This window comes from Vipera berus (assembly GCF_964194415.1).
Source record: "Vipera berus genome assembly, chromosome: 6".
Classification (NCBI taxonomy): domain Eukaryota; kingdom Metazoa; phylum Chordata; class Lepidosauria; order Squamata; family Viperidae; genus Vipera; species Vipera berus.
Genome location: NC_138208.1, coordinates 75450568 through 75469278, shown reverse-complemented (window position 1 = coordinate 75469278; position 18711 = coordinate 75450568). Strand labels below are relative to the sequence as shown.

The 18711-nt window shown below is 41.9% G+C and overlaps 1 protein-coding gene across 1 annotated transcript in view; it reads right to left on the bottom strand.

Annotated features, from left to right (window-relative positions):
• Positions 1-310: 310 nt before the first annotated feature.
• The window catches only part of TMTC1 (transmembrane O-mannosyltransferase targeting cadherins 1), a 153013-nt gene continuing 134612 nt past the window's right edge, over positions 311-18711 (bottom strand). The window contains exons 14-20 of the mRNA XM_081330245.1: positions 11657-11759; positions 8407-8542; positions 8001-8145; positions 5188-5325; positions 3028-3150; positions 2114-2191; positions 311-1044 (exon numbers count right to left, since the gene is read on the bottom strand). Coding sequence (XP_081186371.1) covers positions 910-1044; positions 2114-2191; positions 3028-3150; positions 5188-5325; positions 8001-8145; positions 8407-8542; positions 11657-11759 — 858 coding nt within the window. The 3' untranslated portion in view covers positions 311-909. The remainder of the gene's footprint in view (positions 1045-2113; positions 2192-3027; positions 3151-5187; positions 5326-8000; positions 8146-8406; positions 8543-11656; positions 11760-18711) is intronic.

The following is an 18711-nucleotide window of genomic DNA, read 5'->3' as shown; positions in this document are numbered from 1 at the left end:
CTGACAATCAGCAGTCAAGATCCTCCCAAATCATCCTCTGAGATCACATAGGATCAGAGATATTTGCAAAAGAAACCCACTGCGAGCATGAAGGGAACTTTTAGGGAGAGACTGTTCTGTTCTTTTAGGGAGAAGCTGTTCTGAACAGCTCTGACCCCTTAATATTCCCAAATCCATTCAGCTTTTTGTTTTTAAGCTGTCTCTTTTCATCCGATGATCCAGTTTTCATAATCCAGAAAAACAAATGAGGAATCATGTTGGCCAAAGCATATCCCTATCTCAATTCCTACTGCTGCTGTGATAACACGAGTGTAAATTGTCACAAATGTTTCAGAGGTTTTTGCTTTTTTTCTTTTCTTGAAATCACTCTCAGGATCTAAGTGTTTAGAGAAGAATGAGCTACATCACTTTCATTGAGATAACAGTCAATTCTTCTTCAAGATTTATTACCAAGAATTTACAAGTGCCTGGGGCGAGTGCTATTTCCCTCTGTGACAGCTCTCTCTGTCTCTTCTCTCGCTTCCTCACTGACTCATGCAGCTACATTCTTCGCTAATCAGGCACCTGGTTTCAAGAGCATTTCTCTTGCAAGGTGAATCCTTTCTCTGATTTTTGTTAAAACAAGTCCTTGCCTCCCTTCCAACAGTCATCCCAGCAATGCATTTAATTTTAGCCATTTTTGAAGCATTTCCTCAACGTCCTCTCTGGATTAAGGTTAGGATTTCACCTGTCCTACAACACCTCCAGGAGGGCTCCTGAAGCTTTGGCGACTCCTCTATGATCCCCTCCTAGACGGGTCCCCACTGCCCCATAAATCTGTTCCGTTCGCTTTTCTCTTGAGGGAAAGACGGGGCTTCCACAACAGGCAGTCATTAACCAAGAGGTGCGTGATTTGCCTTGCCAATCCTGTTACCCTCTTCCCCGCCCTTCCTGCAGCCGTCTCTCTAAGCGGTCCAGTTTTGCCAGATTTTCTTTCAGCAGCTTGCTGTTTGGAACCAGCTGTAAAGCCTTCTCGTAATATTGACGTGCAGTGATATAGTTACCCTGCAAAAAATAAGACCATGGAACAAGAGGGGAAACAAATCAAAACACATTTTGCACAGTATTGCCAGCCATAACTTCACAGGTAGGTTCTACAGATTTCTTTTAAATGTCAGCATTCTATCAACTCCACGTCATCATGGATGGTTGTTTTTGCAGTACAGGTAGTCCTCGACTTACAACAAGGTTACAGCACTGAAAAAAGGGATTTATGACCCATTTTTCACGTGACCGTTGCAACATTCCTTTGGCCACATGATCAAAGTTCAGACTGTTCGCAACAGTCTCACATTTATGAAGGCTGCAGAATCCCAGGATCGTATGATCGCCTTTTGGGACCCTTTTGGACCTTTTGGGACAGGCCATCTGTGATGGTATTTAGGTAGACTTCTACTATTTGTTGTTGTTGTTAGCTGCGAAGTTGTATCCGACCCATCGCAACCCTATGGACAACGTTCCTCCAGGCCTTTCTGTCCTCTACCATCTTCTGGAGTCCATTTAACCTCACGCCTACTGCTTCAGTGATCCATCCAGCCACCTCATTCTCTGTTGTCCCCTTCTTCTATTGCCCTCAATCTTTCCCAGCATTAGGCTCTTCTCCAGTGAGTCCTTCCTTCTCATTAGGTGGCCAAAGTATTTGAGTTGACTGAGGCTGAGAGAACATTCCGTTCAGTTATCTGGAGGCCCAACAGTTTCCTATGCTTCTTTAAATAATAACTTAAAATAATAAGAAGTTTAATTGAAAACCAGATACATTTTGTTGCAGCTCTAATTAAACTAGAATAGAACAAGTCCACTTGGGAAATCTAATGTTGCTTGTAATGCTTTTAATTGGACAATGTAAAGATCTTTTGACTTTTAATATTTAATTATTTAATATTTAATAATAAATATTGTTTTAAGTAGACTTAGGGGACCTAGATAATCCAACATCATGTAATCCAACATGATCTGGTGACCACACATTATGTAAAGGATCATAAATCATACGGGTGACTCTTATTTTATTAAAATAAAAATATTTTAAAATATTTTAACAACAAACACTGAAATAATTTCTGCATTTTCTTACCTTGATATGTTCAATGCCACCCATATTCATCCATGCTTGTGCTTGTTCTGGGTTGAAGTCTACAGACACTTTATAGCTCTATATTAACATGAAAATGAAAACTCAACATTAGAAGACCTGAAACTATATTGTGGAGATCTTAATGCACACAAGGAATAGCTTTTCCCACACTTGGGTTTTTAGATGTTCCAGATTACTAATTCCATGGCTTTACTGGATGAAGACTGCTGGGGGTTGTAGCCAAACCATAAACAGGAGCCCCAAATTGAGAAGGACAGGATAGTGTGTTAATGATATGTTTTCCAATAATTGTAATTTCCTTAGAACTATTAATATATTTAATACAACTGGCATGTGTTCCCAAGAGAAGGGTACCATTCTGCAAAGACTTTGAAAGACTATCCTCTGTAAAAGTTTTTTGGGGGAGGGAGGAGAAACAAAGGGGAAACTAGAGCTGTTATCTTGGAGACAGCCAGCTAATGAAAATGTTCTTATGAGAGGGGAAGTGAAAGGAATACAGTTCAAGTGGAGATGAATTCTTGGATATGAACTGAGTATTTTGGATCACAGAAACTGCTGTTCCAAATTAAGGAACTGGGAACTTTGGCAACATCACAGAAATTGATCCATAATTACTGGAAATTAGCATATGGTTACCTGTTAAATTTTAAAATAATTACTGGAAATAAGCAAATAGTCACCTATTAAATTTTAAGTTTCAAAATATTGTTTCTCTAGAACTTTCAGATATAGATACCCCTTGATATAGATATACATTCAGCTAAATGAATTTCTCCTGTGGCAGCCTTTCTGCTCCGTGATTTTCAGATGCATGTGTTCAAGTAAGCAACTCGAAGAGCATCACTTAAATTTAATGAAATAAGCAATCTATGTGTTCATATATAAGTGAGTACCTCAAAAGCTTTATCCAGGTGGTTTTGTTCTCTTAGCTGGTTTCCTTTGGTGAAAAAGAGCTCTGATATGATTTTGGGGTCCTTTGGTTTCAATTGTAAAGCTTTGTCTATGGCTTCAAGTGCCTGCACATACACAATAAATAAAAAATCTTACTGCACCTCAATAGCTATTTTGACATGGCCTTTTCCAACTGTGGCCTTCCAGATGTGGATAGATTTCAATTCTTATATACTTCAACCATCAAGATCTGCCACATTTGGAAAGGCCTTAAGTTAACAGGGGACACGAATGAAAATGTCTTGCTGAACTTCCATTATATTTTGCTAATACCTCTGTCTTTTTGTCCTTTTATTATTAGGAAAAACAACATTTTATTTGCATCACCATTTTTATTCTGGCCACAAAAATTATCTGCTTCCTAGGAAAAAAAAAGACTTGCCCATCTTTTACTCCTTTGTGCATCAGAAGTGGAAAGATGCTCACATATAGATTGGGCTGCATGCCACAAGAGTTGCACAGACAAGAAGGAATGGATTGAAACTGGGCAGTTGTCATCTATGTTTTGCTAATATAGCCAATAATTCAGTTCAGAAGGATCTTCTACCAAGGAATTTTGGATGTTCAGAGAAGACCCAGAAAGTTCCCCTAGATCAGGGGTATCAAACTTGCAACGTCACATGATGTGTTGCAATGTATTGCAACTTTTTTCCATTGCTGGCAATCGGGTGGGCACAGTTTCAGCATGACACATCTTGCCCACAGGCCGGCAGTTTGACACTCCTGCCCTCAATTAAATGTCATAGTTCTGACAGACAGAGACAAATAAAGCAGAACTCTGAGGCTTGCAAATTCCTCAAAGAATATGTTTATTAATTACAAACTATCAGCACATCAAAAGTGAAACCATGTCTGGAGATACATGTAACAATTCCCCAAAACAAAGTTAGAAAATCCCACCCCTAAAACTATGCAAGCAACTACGTTCCCCAATACATCTTCGCGGTGGGGTTTTTATGCAACGCCCAGCCTGCAGTCTTGGGAGCAGCCGATGACCTTGGTTCCCACAGGACAAAAGATTATTTAGACTAGCGAAGCACCTGGACAACCCCCCTCCCTCCGTTCTATGTGGCAACTGAAAATGAGTAGGAGCAATGGCTGCAGCCATGCTCATTTGTAGAGTTGACACTAGGGTTCTTTAATACCCTGACAAGTTACTGAATGTACCTATGGATGGAGAAATGAAATTGGTCTCTGCTGGGGACTGTTTCAGCAAAACAGGACCCATCACTTCAGAATCTTCTGAAAATCAGAATCTGATTTCTGAAGTCTATGGCAATTCTCAGTCATCCAGATCATGGTTATCCCAAAAGTGCTTTTTCAAAAGGCAACTGGACTTTGTTTTTCCTTGAAGATGTTTTGCTGCTAATCCAAATAGTTTCTTCAGTTCTGATGGAATGGTGGAGGATGGAATGATTTATATTCTTTACAGTCATCTGAATGACTGCAGAGATGACTGCAAAGAATATAAATCCTTCCATTCCCCACCAATCAGTAAGAACTGAAGAAGCTTCTTGGATGAGAAGCAGAACGTCTTCAAGGAAAAACAAACAAAGAGCCTTGGTGAAGCAGTGGGCTAATGCCTCCTTAAGTAACACCAGCTGCCTGCAATTAGTGCAGGTTCGCATCCCACCAGGCTCAAGGTTGACTCAGCCTTCCATCCTTCCGAGGTAGGTAAAATGAGGACCCAGATTGTTGGGGGCAATAAGCTGACTTTGTAATAATGCCGCTTGGGGGGGGGGCAAAAGCCCTAATAAGCAGGCATATACATAGAATGAAGGCTATTGCTAAGCACATTGATTTGTGCTTAGATTGTAAGCCGCCCTGAGTCTTCGGAGAAGGGCGGGATATAAATGGGATTAAAAAAACAAACAAACAAACTCCAATTGCCTTTTGGGGAAAAAACCACATTTGGGATTGATTTCTGACATTTAAATAGGTCAGCACTATCCAGCCAAGGCAGCCAGCCACACAAATTCACCTGGAAGTACTGGATGGATCTCTGCCTTATTGCTCTCTGCATTCTTTCAAGATTGTTTAAAGTTGTCCCTCTTAACCAGGTGCTCTGCTTGCCGGCTTTTGGACTAGAGTGGTAACTTTACCTTGTTGTAGTTCTCTTGCTTGCTGTAGATGGCAGATAGCAAGCGGTAGCACTCCAGGCACTCGGCCCCTTCAGTCACAATATGGCTCAACATTTGCTCTGCTTCCTTTGCTTGTCCCATCATTGTTAAAACCTGAGCCTATTAAGAGAAAAAAGAAGTAAAGGAAACAATTCTCCCTCCCTAGAATCCAGGAGAATATTCAGTTGGTCCCCCTCGGTAAAGCAGCCTAAGGACACTAAAGGCATTGTATGAGGTGGTTCCCTCAAGAAGGCTTTTTTGTTTAATAGCCTCTCATCTCATATCTGAGAAGAGAAAGCATCTGGCTGAATGATGATGATGAAGAGCCCATGATGTTTGCCGAACCTGGTTGTTTTCTTGCAGGCAGTTCATTACCCAACATAAGTAACATCAGCAGCATCAACCAAGCTCAGAGCGCACCAAGGACACACACACACACACACACCCATTTCAGCCCTGAGCTACAAATATTCTGCTTTATCGTTGAACAATGATGTTTGCAGCTGGTCTTTCAAACAGTTTATCTTTCTCTCACCAGGTGTCACTTCTTATGAGATGGACTACTGCTCCCATCATTCCCTATTCACAAAAAATAGAAAATACAGTTGTGGGAGTCTACTTCACATGTTCCTTCTTATGCCTTAGAAATACATTTATCAACCACTTGTTCAGCGACTATTTGAGGTTGAATGAGTGGAACTTATAACAGATCCTTGGAGTTCTGGCCATCTTTTGTGGTTATGCGATTGTGAACTGGAAGCTTGGCAACTGGCTTGCACTTATGACAGATGCAGTGTCCAGAGCTAACAGAATTGCCATTGCAACCTTCCCTGACAGTTCCCACAAGCCAAGTCAATGGGGAGACCAGCAAGGGAAGGTTGCAGGTCACCCTGGCAAGTCCATCCAGCCTTCTATCCTCAAGCCCTGCTCTGCTGTCCACCCTCCTGGCCTTCCTGCCCTTGCGCGCTACTGCAGCATTCATCCCAGCTTTTCCGCACTCACACTGCAACATTCATCCCACGCCCGGCAGCACTGTCCATGCCTAGGTCACATGTGGCCTACAAGATGCCTCCCAAGCTCTCCCACCTCCAACTCACCTGCCGCCCGCATTGCCCTCCCAGGACTTCTCCCGCCCTCCTGCAGCACCTCTACATTCCTCACCTGGGATCCCACCTCTTCCCACTTAACAGCCTGTGTGTCCTTGGTTTATGACAAGAACCAGGACTCCAGAGACTGTCATCACTAAGCAATGTGATCACATGACATTGCAATTTATTACTGCTTCACTTAGCCACAGGAAACCTGGTCCCAGTCCCAACTGCTATCGTAGCCTGATGATTACCTGTGGATCATATATCCTACTGGCTTAAGTATTAAAAAGCTTGTAGTTCAGTGCTATGACCTGGGAATATGGTGACATTGTGATGGTCAGAACGTCAAATGCCAATCCTATGTCCATTTTTTTCAGCGCTACCCCAACTTTGAAAGATCATTGAAGAAACAGATATAATCCGAGGAGTACTGAAATTAGTCATTTTTTTCCTAATTTTTACTGATTATTTTCATGCAGGAGCAAACAGAAGCTTCTGTGGAGCTCTATGTTGGGCTGAGAGAGTGTTTCCATGGCTAAAAGTAAGCTAGAAAATCGGTGTGCTTCCTTTAGTCCAACTGCTTAACCACTTCATCGCCTTGACTCTTCCTTCCTCACTCCTTCTGCCACCTCCACCTGTGTTATGTGCACTCCCAAGTTCATCACTCACTCATCTCATGCAGTTTGTCAAAGCACATGGATCTTGCAGCCCCTCCGCCCCCTTTAATCTCTATCTGTGTTTTCTAGATAGGTGTGGTTAGAGCACACAAGATCCATAGCCCTGGTCATCAGCTAGGAAATAATTAGAAATACATGCAAATCACGCTCTATAGCAAAGCAGTACATGGAGAACCAATGAATTCAAAGCGGCAGCAAAACTTTACTGATTATAATGTACGCTTGCTCACTCTCATGCATATGCATATACACACTCATCCCCACTTAGCCACATCCTTCTTAAGGAGACTGCCTGGCACTAGCTAGAGGGATGAAAGCTATCAAATCCAGATCCACAATGTGGGTGGCCATCGGAACCCCTTTTATCCCCCAAAGTCCTTACTTTGTTAATTCACAAATCTGGTCACTATTGATTGCCCATTGTGGTTCACGGGTGTCTGAATAACAGAATAACAGAGTTGAAAGGGACCCTGAAGGTCTTCTAGTCCAACCCCCTGCTTAGGCAGGAAACCATATACCATTTCAGACAAATGGTTGCCCAATCTCTTCGTAAAGACTTCCAAAGTTGGAGCATTCACAACTTCTGGAGGCAAGTCATTCCACTGATTAATTGTTCTAACTGTCAGGAAATTTCTCCTTAGTTGCTAAGGAGCTTCTTAGTTGCTAGGTTGCTTCTCTCCTTGATTAGTTTCCATCCATTGCTTCTTGTTCTTCCTTCAGGTGCTTTGGAGAATAGCTCACTCCCTCTTCTTTGTGACAGCCCTTTAGTCTAGTCAGTCTCTTTTGCCTATTCTCTGCTAACGTTTCTGGGTTGATCCTTCGTGACTTGGTTCCTTAACTACCTCCTGAAAATCTTTTTGTCATGATTCCTGACTTTTGTCCTCCCTGACTACATGCCTGTTCCATTTTAGTTTAAAACAGCTTCTGTATAGTCTCACATTCTCACACAGCCCAGTCTCATGTTCTCACATCTGCAAGCAAAAAAGAAACATGCAAAGTTGATACTATCAGAAGAGTCTGAACTGACCAGAGCCAGCCGAGTCTCTTTGTTGGATGGCTGTAATGAGGCAGCTTCCCTGTAAATCTTTAATGCATCTTCATAGCGACCTGTGTTATAATACAACGCTCCGAGCGGGGACAGGATTTCAGTTTTCCATGCTACTTTAAGTGCCCTAAAGGATAAAATAAAATAATAATTTTCCGTACCTCTTTCAAGTTCCCCAACGGTTCCTCATCTTTTCTTCTACTGTCTCCCATTATGCCCAGCCCTTACTAAAAAGAACCTGGAATTCAGGTAACATTCAAATTCTTCCTAAACGTCAAGAGCAAAATGGGCATAAAATGTTGGCATAACCCTTTCAAAATTATTTCCCTTCTAAAAGCCAAGGCTTTCTTGTAGCCTTGCCAAGAACATGAGACGCCCAGATGCTTACCGCTTGTACCAAATTTCAGCATCCTTGTTCTGCCCCAAGGAGCGGTAGAGTCTGCCCAGATTCACCATGGCCACGTGATGACCGGGGCTAAGTTCAATGGCTTTCTGATAATGGGAGACTGCAGTCTCTGGAGATCCTGGAAAAAAAGAAGGCTGGGTTAGGGTTGCTCTTAAGAGGGCTCACAAAATGTGTTTGTTTGTACCCTATTATTAAAGGGACGCGGTGGCTCAGTGGGTTAGGACGCTGAGCTTGTCGATCAGAAGGTCGGCAGTTTGGTGGGTCGAATCCCGAGTGCCGCGTAGCAGAGTGAGCGCCTGTTACTCGTCCCAGCTTCTGCCAACCTAGCAGTTCGAAAGCACGTAAAAATGCAAGTAGAAAAATAGGGACCACTACAGTGGGAAGGTAACAGCGTTCCGTGCGCCTTTGGCGTCTAGTCATGCCAGCCACATGACCACGGAGACATCCTCGGACAAGCGCTGGCTCTTTGGCTTTGAAACGGAGATGAGCACCGGCCCCTAGAGTTGGAAACGACTAGCACGCATGTGTGGGGGAACCTTTACCTTTACCTTTTACCCTATTATTATTTTTACAAATAACTCAAGGCAGTGAACATATCCAACACACCCTCCTCCTCCTATTTTCTCCATCACAACAAGCCAGCGATGAGGGTTAGGCTGGGAGAGGGTGACTGGCCCAGGGTCACCCAAAGCCATTTCAAAATTAATATCTCTGAAAGTATCTTATGAGCTGCTTGAGAGATGTTGGGAGTCAGGAGATATACAAGTTTAATAGATAAATATCTGGGGAAAAAAGAAATGCATATGGAAAAAGGAGGGACAACCCCATATAGAACATTCAAGAGGAACTCAAGTTCATTCAAAGGGAGGCATATCTGCAAATATAAAAAATATAAACAATCACTCCCAGAATCAACCAACAGTTGGTTACTTTGCAATGTGCAAACTACACAATTAATGTTAAGCACATCACCGGCTCTTTTAAATGACTTCACTGGGCTGTAGTAACAACTGAATTCCCTAATCTACTTTTGAAAATCTAGGGAGAAGGGAATTATTTTCCCAGTATGGCAGAGGTAAGATTAATTCTAATTAGAATTTCAAAAATAGATGCCATATGTTTTAAAAGATGCTTCCAGCAGTTTACGGGCATAAAATTAAAAGCGTTAATATTAGTTATATATTTATATATATTACACAGATACATACATGTATACATACACATACACACACACATGCTGTAAAATATCCAGAGGACAGTATTAAGTCATCTAGAATTTTTGCAGCCCAGCTAAAGTAACCCTATTAACATTAAATAAGGGAGGAGAGCCATGCATAATCTAAAACCAATACCAAACCAAATAGCAAATGTGATATTTCTTTTTCCACAAGATGGAGCTGGTCTATTACATTTTCCACGGGTATGTGGCAGAACAACCCATTACAAGAAAGCAGTGAGAACTACAAGCTGTGTGAACTGATTAAGTAGGATAATTTGTCGGTGTCTTATGTTAAGCAAAAACAACAATCAATGTGTTGACATTAATTTCATCCTTGAGAAAAGTGACAGATCGCTAGCACAGGAAAGCAAACAGCTTTTAAAGATAAATTTTATACAGCTTGTCACACATTCACATATATCCCGTATCACATATATTCCACCACAACAGAGTAGAGCAATCTGCACGTGAAATGCAAATAAAACCAAAGATTAAAAATAACCACAATTTTGATTTAAGATTTAAAGCAAGGAGAGACGAGATTTGCTGGTTGCTAGTTTACATGGTTCAAAATGTACAAACATCTTTTCAAGGTCACCATGTATTAATACGAAGCAGGATAAATAATCCCTGGCTCATGGCCTAAAGTCAGGTCTCCTTCAGGCTGCTGTTGCCTCCTAGTCAAATCCATTCAAAGCTCAGCTGAAATAAACTAAATGTTGCCACTTAGCTGGACAAGCAAAACTGGAAACCTATGCAGATTTTCCTGGAAATATTGGCAGTTCTTGACTTATGACCAGATGCATAGCAACCATTCAAAGTTACAACAGACCTTCCGATGGGAGGGGCTTGCAACCCCATTTCTGAAGTTCCAATAGCCACCCCCCAACCCATGGTCATGTGACTGCATGTCAGATGTTCAACAACCAGCCCATATTTACAGTCATTTCAGTGCCCCGCAGTCACAAAACTACGTGTTATAACATTTTTGCTGAAAACTGACGTTTACTTCCAGTAAAGTTTGGCAAAACTGGCCCATAGCAAACTTGTTTCACTTAATGACTGCAGCCTTTGCTTAACAGCCACTGCAAAAAGGTCATAAAATCAGGTCAATCACATGGGTGGCCCAATTTATGACCATCACAACTTACAACTATGATGCGCAGGCTCCATTAAGGTCATAAGTCAAGGATTACCGGTATGTCCATTGAACTGGAACTTACTTGCATAAACACATCTAAGATAATTCCGCAAATAAATAATGTCTGATTCTACTGTCAGAAATGTTTGAATGGAAAAACCTGTAATAATAGCAACATCTGTCTTTTCAACTGAGCTTAAATGCTCTTGTCAGCCTTCTCACAACCTGGGTGCCCTCCAGATGTACAGACTTGTTCTAGGATTTCGCAATCCATCATGGCCATTGTGAAAAATTCTGGGAATTGAAGTCCTTGAAGTCCAGTCTGGGATGCCTCTGGTGTGTGTGTATTTTTGCATCTGAACTCTGATGCATTTGGACCTCAGGTTTTGCAGCCTCTTCCCTTGCTTTGCTGCAGCTGCCCAGAGGGGGTGCTAAAGCTCCTCATCTTGGAGAAGCTGATATAAGGGCTAAAGTAGAGGTTTTCAAACTTGGCCACTTTAAGACTTGTGGACTTCAATTCCCAGAATTTAGTGGCTGAGGAATTCTGGGAGTTGAAGTCCACAAGTCTTAAAGCGGCCAAGTTTGGAGACCCCTGGGCTAAAGCCACACTTGGCAGTTGAGGGTGTTGGGCCACAAATGTGGTTCTAGGAGAGGAAGAACAGCTTTACAATGCGCATAATAAATAATAATAAATAGTAAACAGTAAATAATAAAAATGATGCAACACATAATGCAACAGAATGGGCTGAGCTTTTGGAAAATAAGAAAAAAATCTTCCCAGAGCAGACTTGAGATAAATTGCTGGGCTAGTAACATTTTAATTTGTCCAGATTAGTTCTTAGTCCTTCAGGTTTTGTCTTGTTTTTACTTACCAGTATCGACTAAAAAAACCCCGTAGTTATTATGCAGATCAGAGCTTTCAGGACAATTCTCGATGCCAGCCTGATATACTTCCTCGGCTTCTTTTAACTGTTCCTAAAGGCAAAAAAGGAAGCAAATGCTGTTATTCAGTGGCCAGCCACTATTTAGATCAGCGTTTCCCAACCTTAGGAACTTGAAGATGCGTGGACTTCAACTCCCAGAATTCCCCAGCCAGCTATGCTGGCTGGGGAATTCTGGGAGTTGAAGTCCACGCATCTTCAAGTTCCTAAGGTTGGGAAACGCTGATTTAGATGACCATATTATGATCCACCACAAACACTGGCATTAGCTGCCGTTGCTTTACTCCAAGTCCTTGAGGCAGCAGAAACCAGCAGGTCCATGGCACCTTTTGCTCCTGGAAGACAACTAGGGCATGCAACTAATATATAACTATATGAATACATAGTTAAAATGAATCAGTTAAAATACATACCTCTAAAATGATAACTAAGACACACTTTGGGAAATTTTAAATGGTGAACTGCAATCCCTTTAATGTGGGAGGCCTAGATATTATGCAAACTGCTGTCTATTTATCAGGTCCTGTTTAACAAGGTCCCGACAACAGCCAAAAATTAAATGATACATTCTACATTTTGACACAAAGCAGAATTAAACCATTAAGACTGTCTTTCCTAAACTAGAAGACTCCAGATATGTGTAGCTTACAAAAGTTTATTTATTTATTAGTTTTATCATATCCTTGCCTTCCCTCCAGAACCTCAAGGCCACACACATAGTACTCTCTCTTTCAATTAAATCCTCACAACCAGCATCCTGTAAGGTCAGTATGGTCAAGAGACAGACACTGGCCCACAGTCAGCCGGTGAGGACAGACTTGAATATGGCTCTCCTTTATTCCACTCCAACTTTCTTATTATTCCACTCACTCTCAAAAACCAATTGGCTATAACTTTCTGTGATGTCTCCCTTGGGCAACTCCCCAGATTCCTCCTCAGATGTCAGTTCAGAGAAGGTTGAGACCATTTCTGGCACGTCAAGAACTGGGTTGATTGATGGAACTGGGTTGATTGATGGCTCTGAAGACCGAAAGAGATTTAGAGGAGACTTCAACTGGGGAAAGTTTGCAGTGGAAGACAACCAGTGAACAGGAGGAGGAATTGCCTCCTACACCTGATCTGAGAACATGCAGGGTCGAGAAATGACCAGAGCAGCTGAGATCAGCCAGACTACTTGCGAGGAGAAGACCCCACCCGTCTTGACGGACTGCACTGGAAAGCTGGCTGTTTATCACAGATGGAGGCATTGCTGGGAACAAGTTGGTTTTTTAGCTGTTTGTTTGATTGCCATGATTTCTTCTTCACTCTGGATTGACACCATGTTTTGAATTGTGCCTTGAAGACTCTGAACTTTTTTTGCCACGTGTATGAATTTGAATTTTGCCTGGTGGAGTTATTTGCTTTGTGGACTATTAGGCCATTGCTCTGTGGACTAATCTTGGCCTGCTGATGGCTGGACTTAATTGGGACAGTTCTGAGTTTTTGGTGAAGGGAATTGCTGGGGAATATTAATAAACGCACTACAACACAGTTACTATGCATGTGTGAGTGAGTGGGGCAGCACACTCTCACAATACTTAACTAGACAGACAGCTACAATAAACCTATATGGCAAAGAATCAATTGTTTTGGAATATCTGAAAGCTGATATGACCTGTTTGGAAGAAGTGTAGTAGTAGTACTATACAAATAGTCCTCAACGTATGATTAGTCACTTAGACAACCATTCAAAGTTATGATGAACCTCACCCCCCCACCCCCCCAAAAAAGGAACTTATGACACATTCTGAAGTTCCAATGGCAGGAGCTCATTTTATGGCTGTTTGCAGCCTCCTCTGGTCACATGACTGTGATTTACAACATTTTCACCAGAAACCAGCATTTATTTCTGAGTTTTGGCAAAAATGCCCCATATTAAACACTGGATTCATCTAATGACCACCAGAAAAAGGTTGTAAAATTAGGTCAGTCACTTGGGTGAGCCACTTTACGACTGTCACAACTTATGAATGTAATAGGCAGGCTTCATTACAGTTGTTCTTTGAGGACTATCAGCAAAAACACAATTGATTATTGAAAATTATTGGAAACATACTGTATTTGATTCATACCCGGAAGCTGATAAGGAACCAAAGCAATGTGCTACAATAATGTACTATAAAGATAAAGGTTTCCACCTGTCCAGTCATGTCTGACTCTAGGGAGCAGTGTTCATCTCTGGTTCTTAGCCGAGAGAGCCACCGTTGTTCAAAGTCACTTCCGTGGTCATGTGACCAGCATGACTATATACCGAGGTGTATGGAATGCTGTTACCTTCCCCCCAAAGTGGTGCCTATTTATCTACTCACATTTGCATGCTTTGGAATGCTAGGTTGGCAGGAGCTGGAGCAAGTCACAGGAGCTCACCCCGTCATGTGGCACTTGGTCTTGAACCCAAGCTGTCAGCTTTCCAGCTGACAAGCTCAGTGGCTTTAACAACTGAATCATTGCTAATGGGTACTATAGTAATGTGCTATTGTCAGGGTACACAGCCAATAAGTCTAGCCAAGCTAGACACCAGCAGTATGTGGATCGAGAACTACCAGAAGTACAGGCAGGATTTCGAAGAGGCAGAGGAACTAGAGATCAAATTGCCAACATACGCTGGATCATGGAGAAAGCTAAGGAGTTCTAGAAAAACATCTATTTCTGCTTCATTGACTATGCTAAAGCATTAGATTGTGTGGATCACAACAAACTGTGGAAGTTCTTAAAGAGATGGGAGTACCAGACCATCTTATTTGTCTCTTGAGAAACCTATATGCGGGTCAAGAAGCAACAGTGAGAAGTGGACACGGAACCACTGATTGGTTCAAAATTGGGAAAGGAGTCTGGCAAGGCTGTATACTGTCACCCTGCCTGTTTAACTTATATGCAGAGCACATCATGAGAAAGGCAGGGCTAAATGAATCAAAAGTTGGCATTAAGATTGCCAGGAGAAATATCAACAACCTAAGATATGCAGATGATACCACTCTAATGGCAGAAAGTGAAGAGGAACTAAAGAGCCTCTTGTTGCGAGTGAAGGAGAGTGCAAAAGTTGGGTTGAAACTAAACATCAAAAAAAACAAGATCATGTCATCCAGCCCTCTCAATTCCTGGCAAATAGATGGGGAAGAAATGGGGGTAGTGAAAGATTTTATTTACCTGGGCTCCAAGATCACCACAGATGAGGACTGCAGCCAAGAAATTAAAAGATGCTTGCTCCTAGGGAGGAAAGCCATGGCAAATCTAGACAGCACACTAAAAAGCAGAGACATCACTCTGCCAACAAAAGTGCGTATAGTCAAGGCTATGGTCCTCCCAGTTGCAATGTATGGGTGTGAAAGTTGGACCATAAGAAAGGCTGAGCGCCAAAGAATTGAGGCCTTTGAACTATGGTGCTGGAGAAGACTCCTGCGAGTCCCTTGGACTGCAAGGCGATCAAACCAGTCAGTCCTAGAGGAGATCAACCCTGACTGCTCTTTCGAAGGCCAGATCCTGAAGTGGAAACTCAAATACTTTGGCCACCTAATTCACTGGAGAAGAGCCTAAAGCTGGGGAAGGTTGAGGGCAAGAGAAGAAGGGGACGACAGAGAATGAGGTGGCTGGATGGAGTAACTGAAGCAGTAGGCATGAGCTTAAATGGAATCAAGAAGATGGTAGAGGACAGGAAGGCCTGGAGGAACGTTGTCCATGGGGTAGCGATGGGTCAGACACAACTTTGCAACTAACAACAACAACATCAACAGCCAATAAACAGACCTCTGCATTCTGGACAGGTCTAGCTTCTAAGTAATCTTCAAAGCCTCATGTGGAGTCAATTGCAGTAGATGGCCCCTTTCATAGGGCAATTCCATCTCTATCTATAGTGAAACTGTTTTTTTTCTGTGGGACTTAACGGCAGGTAAATTTGTATAGAATTACCGGTATCTTCTCGCTTTTGTTAAGAAACAAGAAGCAAGGGCCTTTTTAGAATTCTGTGAGTTAATCTCCAAGACTGTTACACAGCTACATATTCTGAATTGATTTAATTAGCTTTTCAAAACAAACACTTCCCAAATTTGACAAAACAAGGCCAAATTTGTATTTGGGGCTTGCAAAAAATAATAATAATCATAGACCCTAATGGGAATGTGTGCATTCAAATTCAAGTAGGGTTAACATCCAGGGCATCCTTTGAAGACAAGGAATCCTTCATAAGGCTTGGTAAACAGGAATTAGGCATTCCATTGTTAGATGTAAATATGAGGCATGCCAATTTGCTACTGATTTATGTTACTTAAAAGAATCTCTTAAAAGTCAAGTGGAAAATCAACCAACCCAGCTTAGATATTGCCCTGGAAGAATGGAATTTTATCTGCTGGAGCCTGAAGTGGATACAAAATTCTGATGGCAGAAAAGAAAGGTTGCCAGCACTTTGACAACAGAGAACCGTAGTCTAAGATAAGCATATGTTTCCAGTAATCTAGAGAATTCTTCTTGCACTGGGGCCCCAGACATCATTAGTCTACCATTATTACAATTTCAGGACTCTAGCTGGTTGCTTGGAATAGAATTCTGGCCCTCTCTCTCCTATTAATTTCTATGTGACACACATGCAGACATCATAAATTTTACAGAACTACTGATATATGAGAGTAAGGAAGATCACAGCAGTTTTCTTTTTCATATCTGCGCAGGGAGAAAAGAATTTCAATTACACATTTATATCATAAAGCAAAGGCATTAAAGAGTGAGCCAAAGACTTCCTACACACAACAGAGATTGAGAAAAAGACAAAAAGGGAAGCAAGAGAGGCAGTTATCTGGAGACATCATTCTGGGAGGAACAATAGGGATTAATTCACGGAATAGGAAGACTTTGGGATGATTAAAATTGGGGAAGGTCAGAAAAGGCAATTGTTATGTATTGCGTTGGTTCGAAGCACGAGGCGAGACGAGCAGGTGAAAACAGGAACATGCTTTATTGAGCTGCTGGAACAGAAGAGAGCTGTCCGCAGTGCTATTTATCAGGATGGCCACTAGGTGGCAGCCAACAGGTTTAAAGTACTACAGTTCTCGCATAAATCAGCCAATAGCTGAGCAGGAGACTCTAAGTCTGGCTAAAACCCCCAAGCTGTTACACAGGCAACCGTTAGCAGCAGCACACAAGAAAAACCCCAATACATTACAGCGACGTTTTGGGTTTTCAGTACAGAGGGGTAAGGCAAAGCAGAGAAAACATGGAGAAAGAGTGTGTGCATGCTCTGGAAGTAGGCAGAAAGCCTGTAAAGGTATATACCAGGGTTTCTCAACCTAGGGAATTTTAAGATTTGTGGACTTCAACTCCCAGAATTCCCCAGCCAGCATGGAATTCTGGGAGTTGAAGCCCACATATCTTAAAGTTGCCTAGGATGAGAAACACTGGTATGTAAGAAAAGGATGATATGATCAGAATGACAAAAAAAAATTAATATCAGGCTTCCCATCAGGCACAGTAGTAGAACTTAGCTCTCCAAATACTTTACCCCATATTCAAGGATTGTCTTATTTGTCTTATTTGGTGAAAAGCTCACTGACACAACTTAGCAAAATTAGTTCTCTTTATTGAAAATAAGAATGAAGCCACATATAGAAAGAAATCAAAGCCCTCACACACCTCTATGTTTCTGAATTTAAATCCTAGGATTTTTCCTTCCATCTTTCCAAGATAATGGAATTTGGCCATTCTCCTAATGGCCTTGGAAGACCTGACCTATGCTGGCATAACATTCTCTCTATCATAACAGAACTAGTGTTGGTTCCTGCCTCATTCCTTGTAATTACGTTTCCAATGCTCTGTCAACCACAATTCATAAAGCAAACACTTCCTATCGGGCTTTTTGCTGTTTGTGGGTCCACTCTGTTTTGTGGTGCTTTTGAAAAAGCAAAGAGCATTTCTTGAGGCTGCTCCCCACCCACCGCCAGTCATTACACTGGTGATATTTGAAATGCTGTCTATCAACAACAGAGCATGTGTTTTGAAGACTGTTATCTATGGGGTTTAAGCAGCAGCTCAACAAATACCACCAGGTGGCGCTGTACTGCTACCGTATTGGCTGGTTAGCTTTCGGCGGGAGATTCAGATGAATGGATTGGCTAAGAGCGTACCTGGCAAGGTATATAAGGGGTACAGGTAGCCCCCTTTGTTCAGTACAGTCCTACCCACAATAAAGAGCTGTTGCTGTACTCATCTGCCTGCTGTCTTCCATGCGGTCCAGAACCCACTACACAATAAAGACGGTGCCTTTAATTGTTAGTTACAGGTGAAGAGAAAGGCTTCTGGATAGTCCTCAGGTTACAATAATAATTGGGACTAGAATTTCCATCACTAAAGGATACGGTCATAAAGGAAAATGTCACGTGCCCGCATCACTTAGCACTGACAACCCCATCAGTCTCCACTGCCATTGTTAAGCAAAAATCATGTGGGTTGTTAAGTGAGGACTTCACATGACCACGATGTACAAAGAGATGGAAATCCATAAGTGTTTGCTTACACCACTGAAACTGTGTTCCAGACAAGCAGGCCAGTGAGTGAGAGCTATGGGTGGGTGAGACTGGTGCCACAGTCAGGTGCTAGGAAGACAGGCAGCCACTACAGAGTACAACATTTCCACACCACCTGGGGATCACTTAAAAACTTCCTTGCTTAGCCACAGAAATTCTGATCCCATTTGGGATCGTAAGTCGGTGATTATTGTATACATAATCTGACACAAAGACAATGAGCTACATCAAATGTACAACTAAATCAACTGCTACCTTTGGAACATTTTAGTCTCCTAAGCATTTCCATGGAAACAGTTTTTTCTGAGGAAGGAGACAGTAAACATTTTTAAAAAGAAGTCTGCAGTGTTACTTTGAAGTGTACAAGAATGACAAGCCAATTTTCTGGCATGAAAAAAATAGCCTGATGAAAGGTGCAAAATTATCTAAAACACCAGA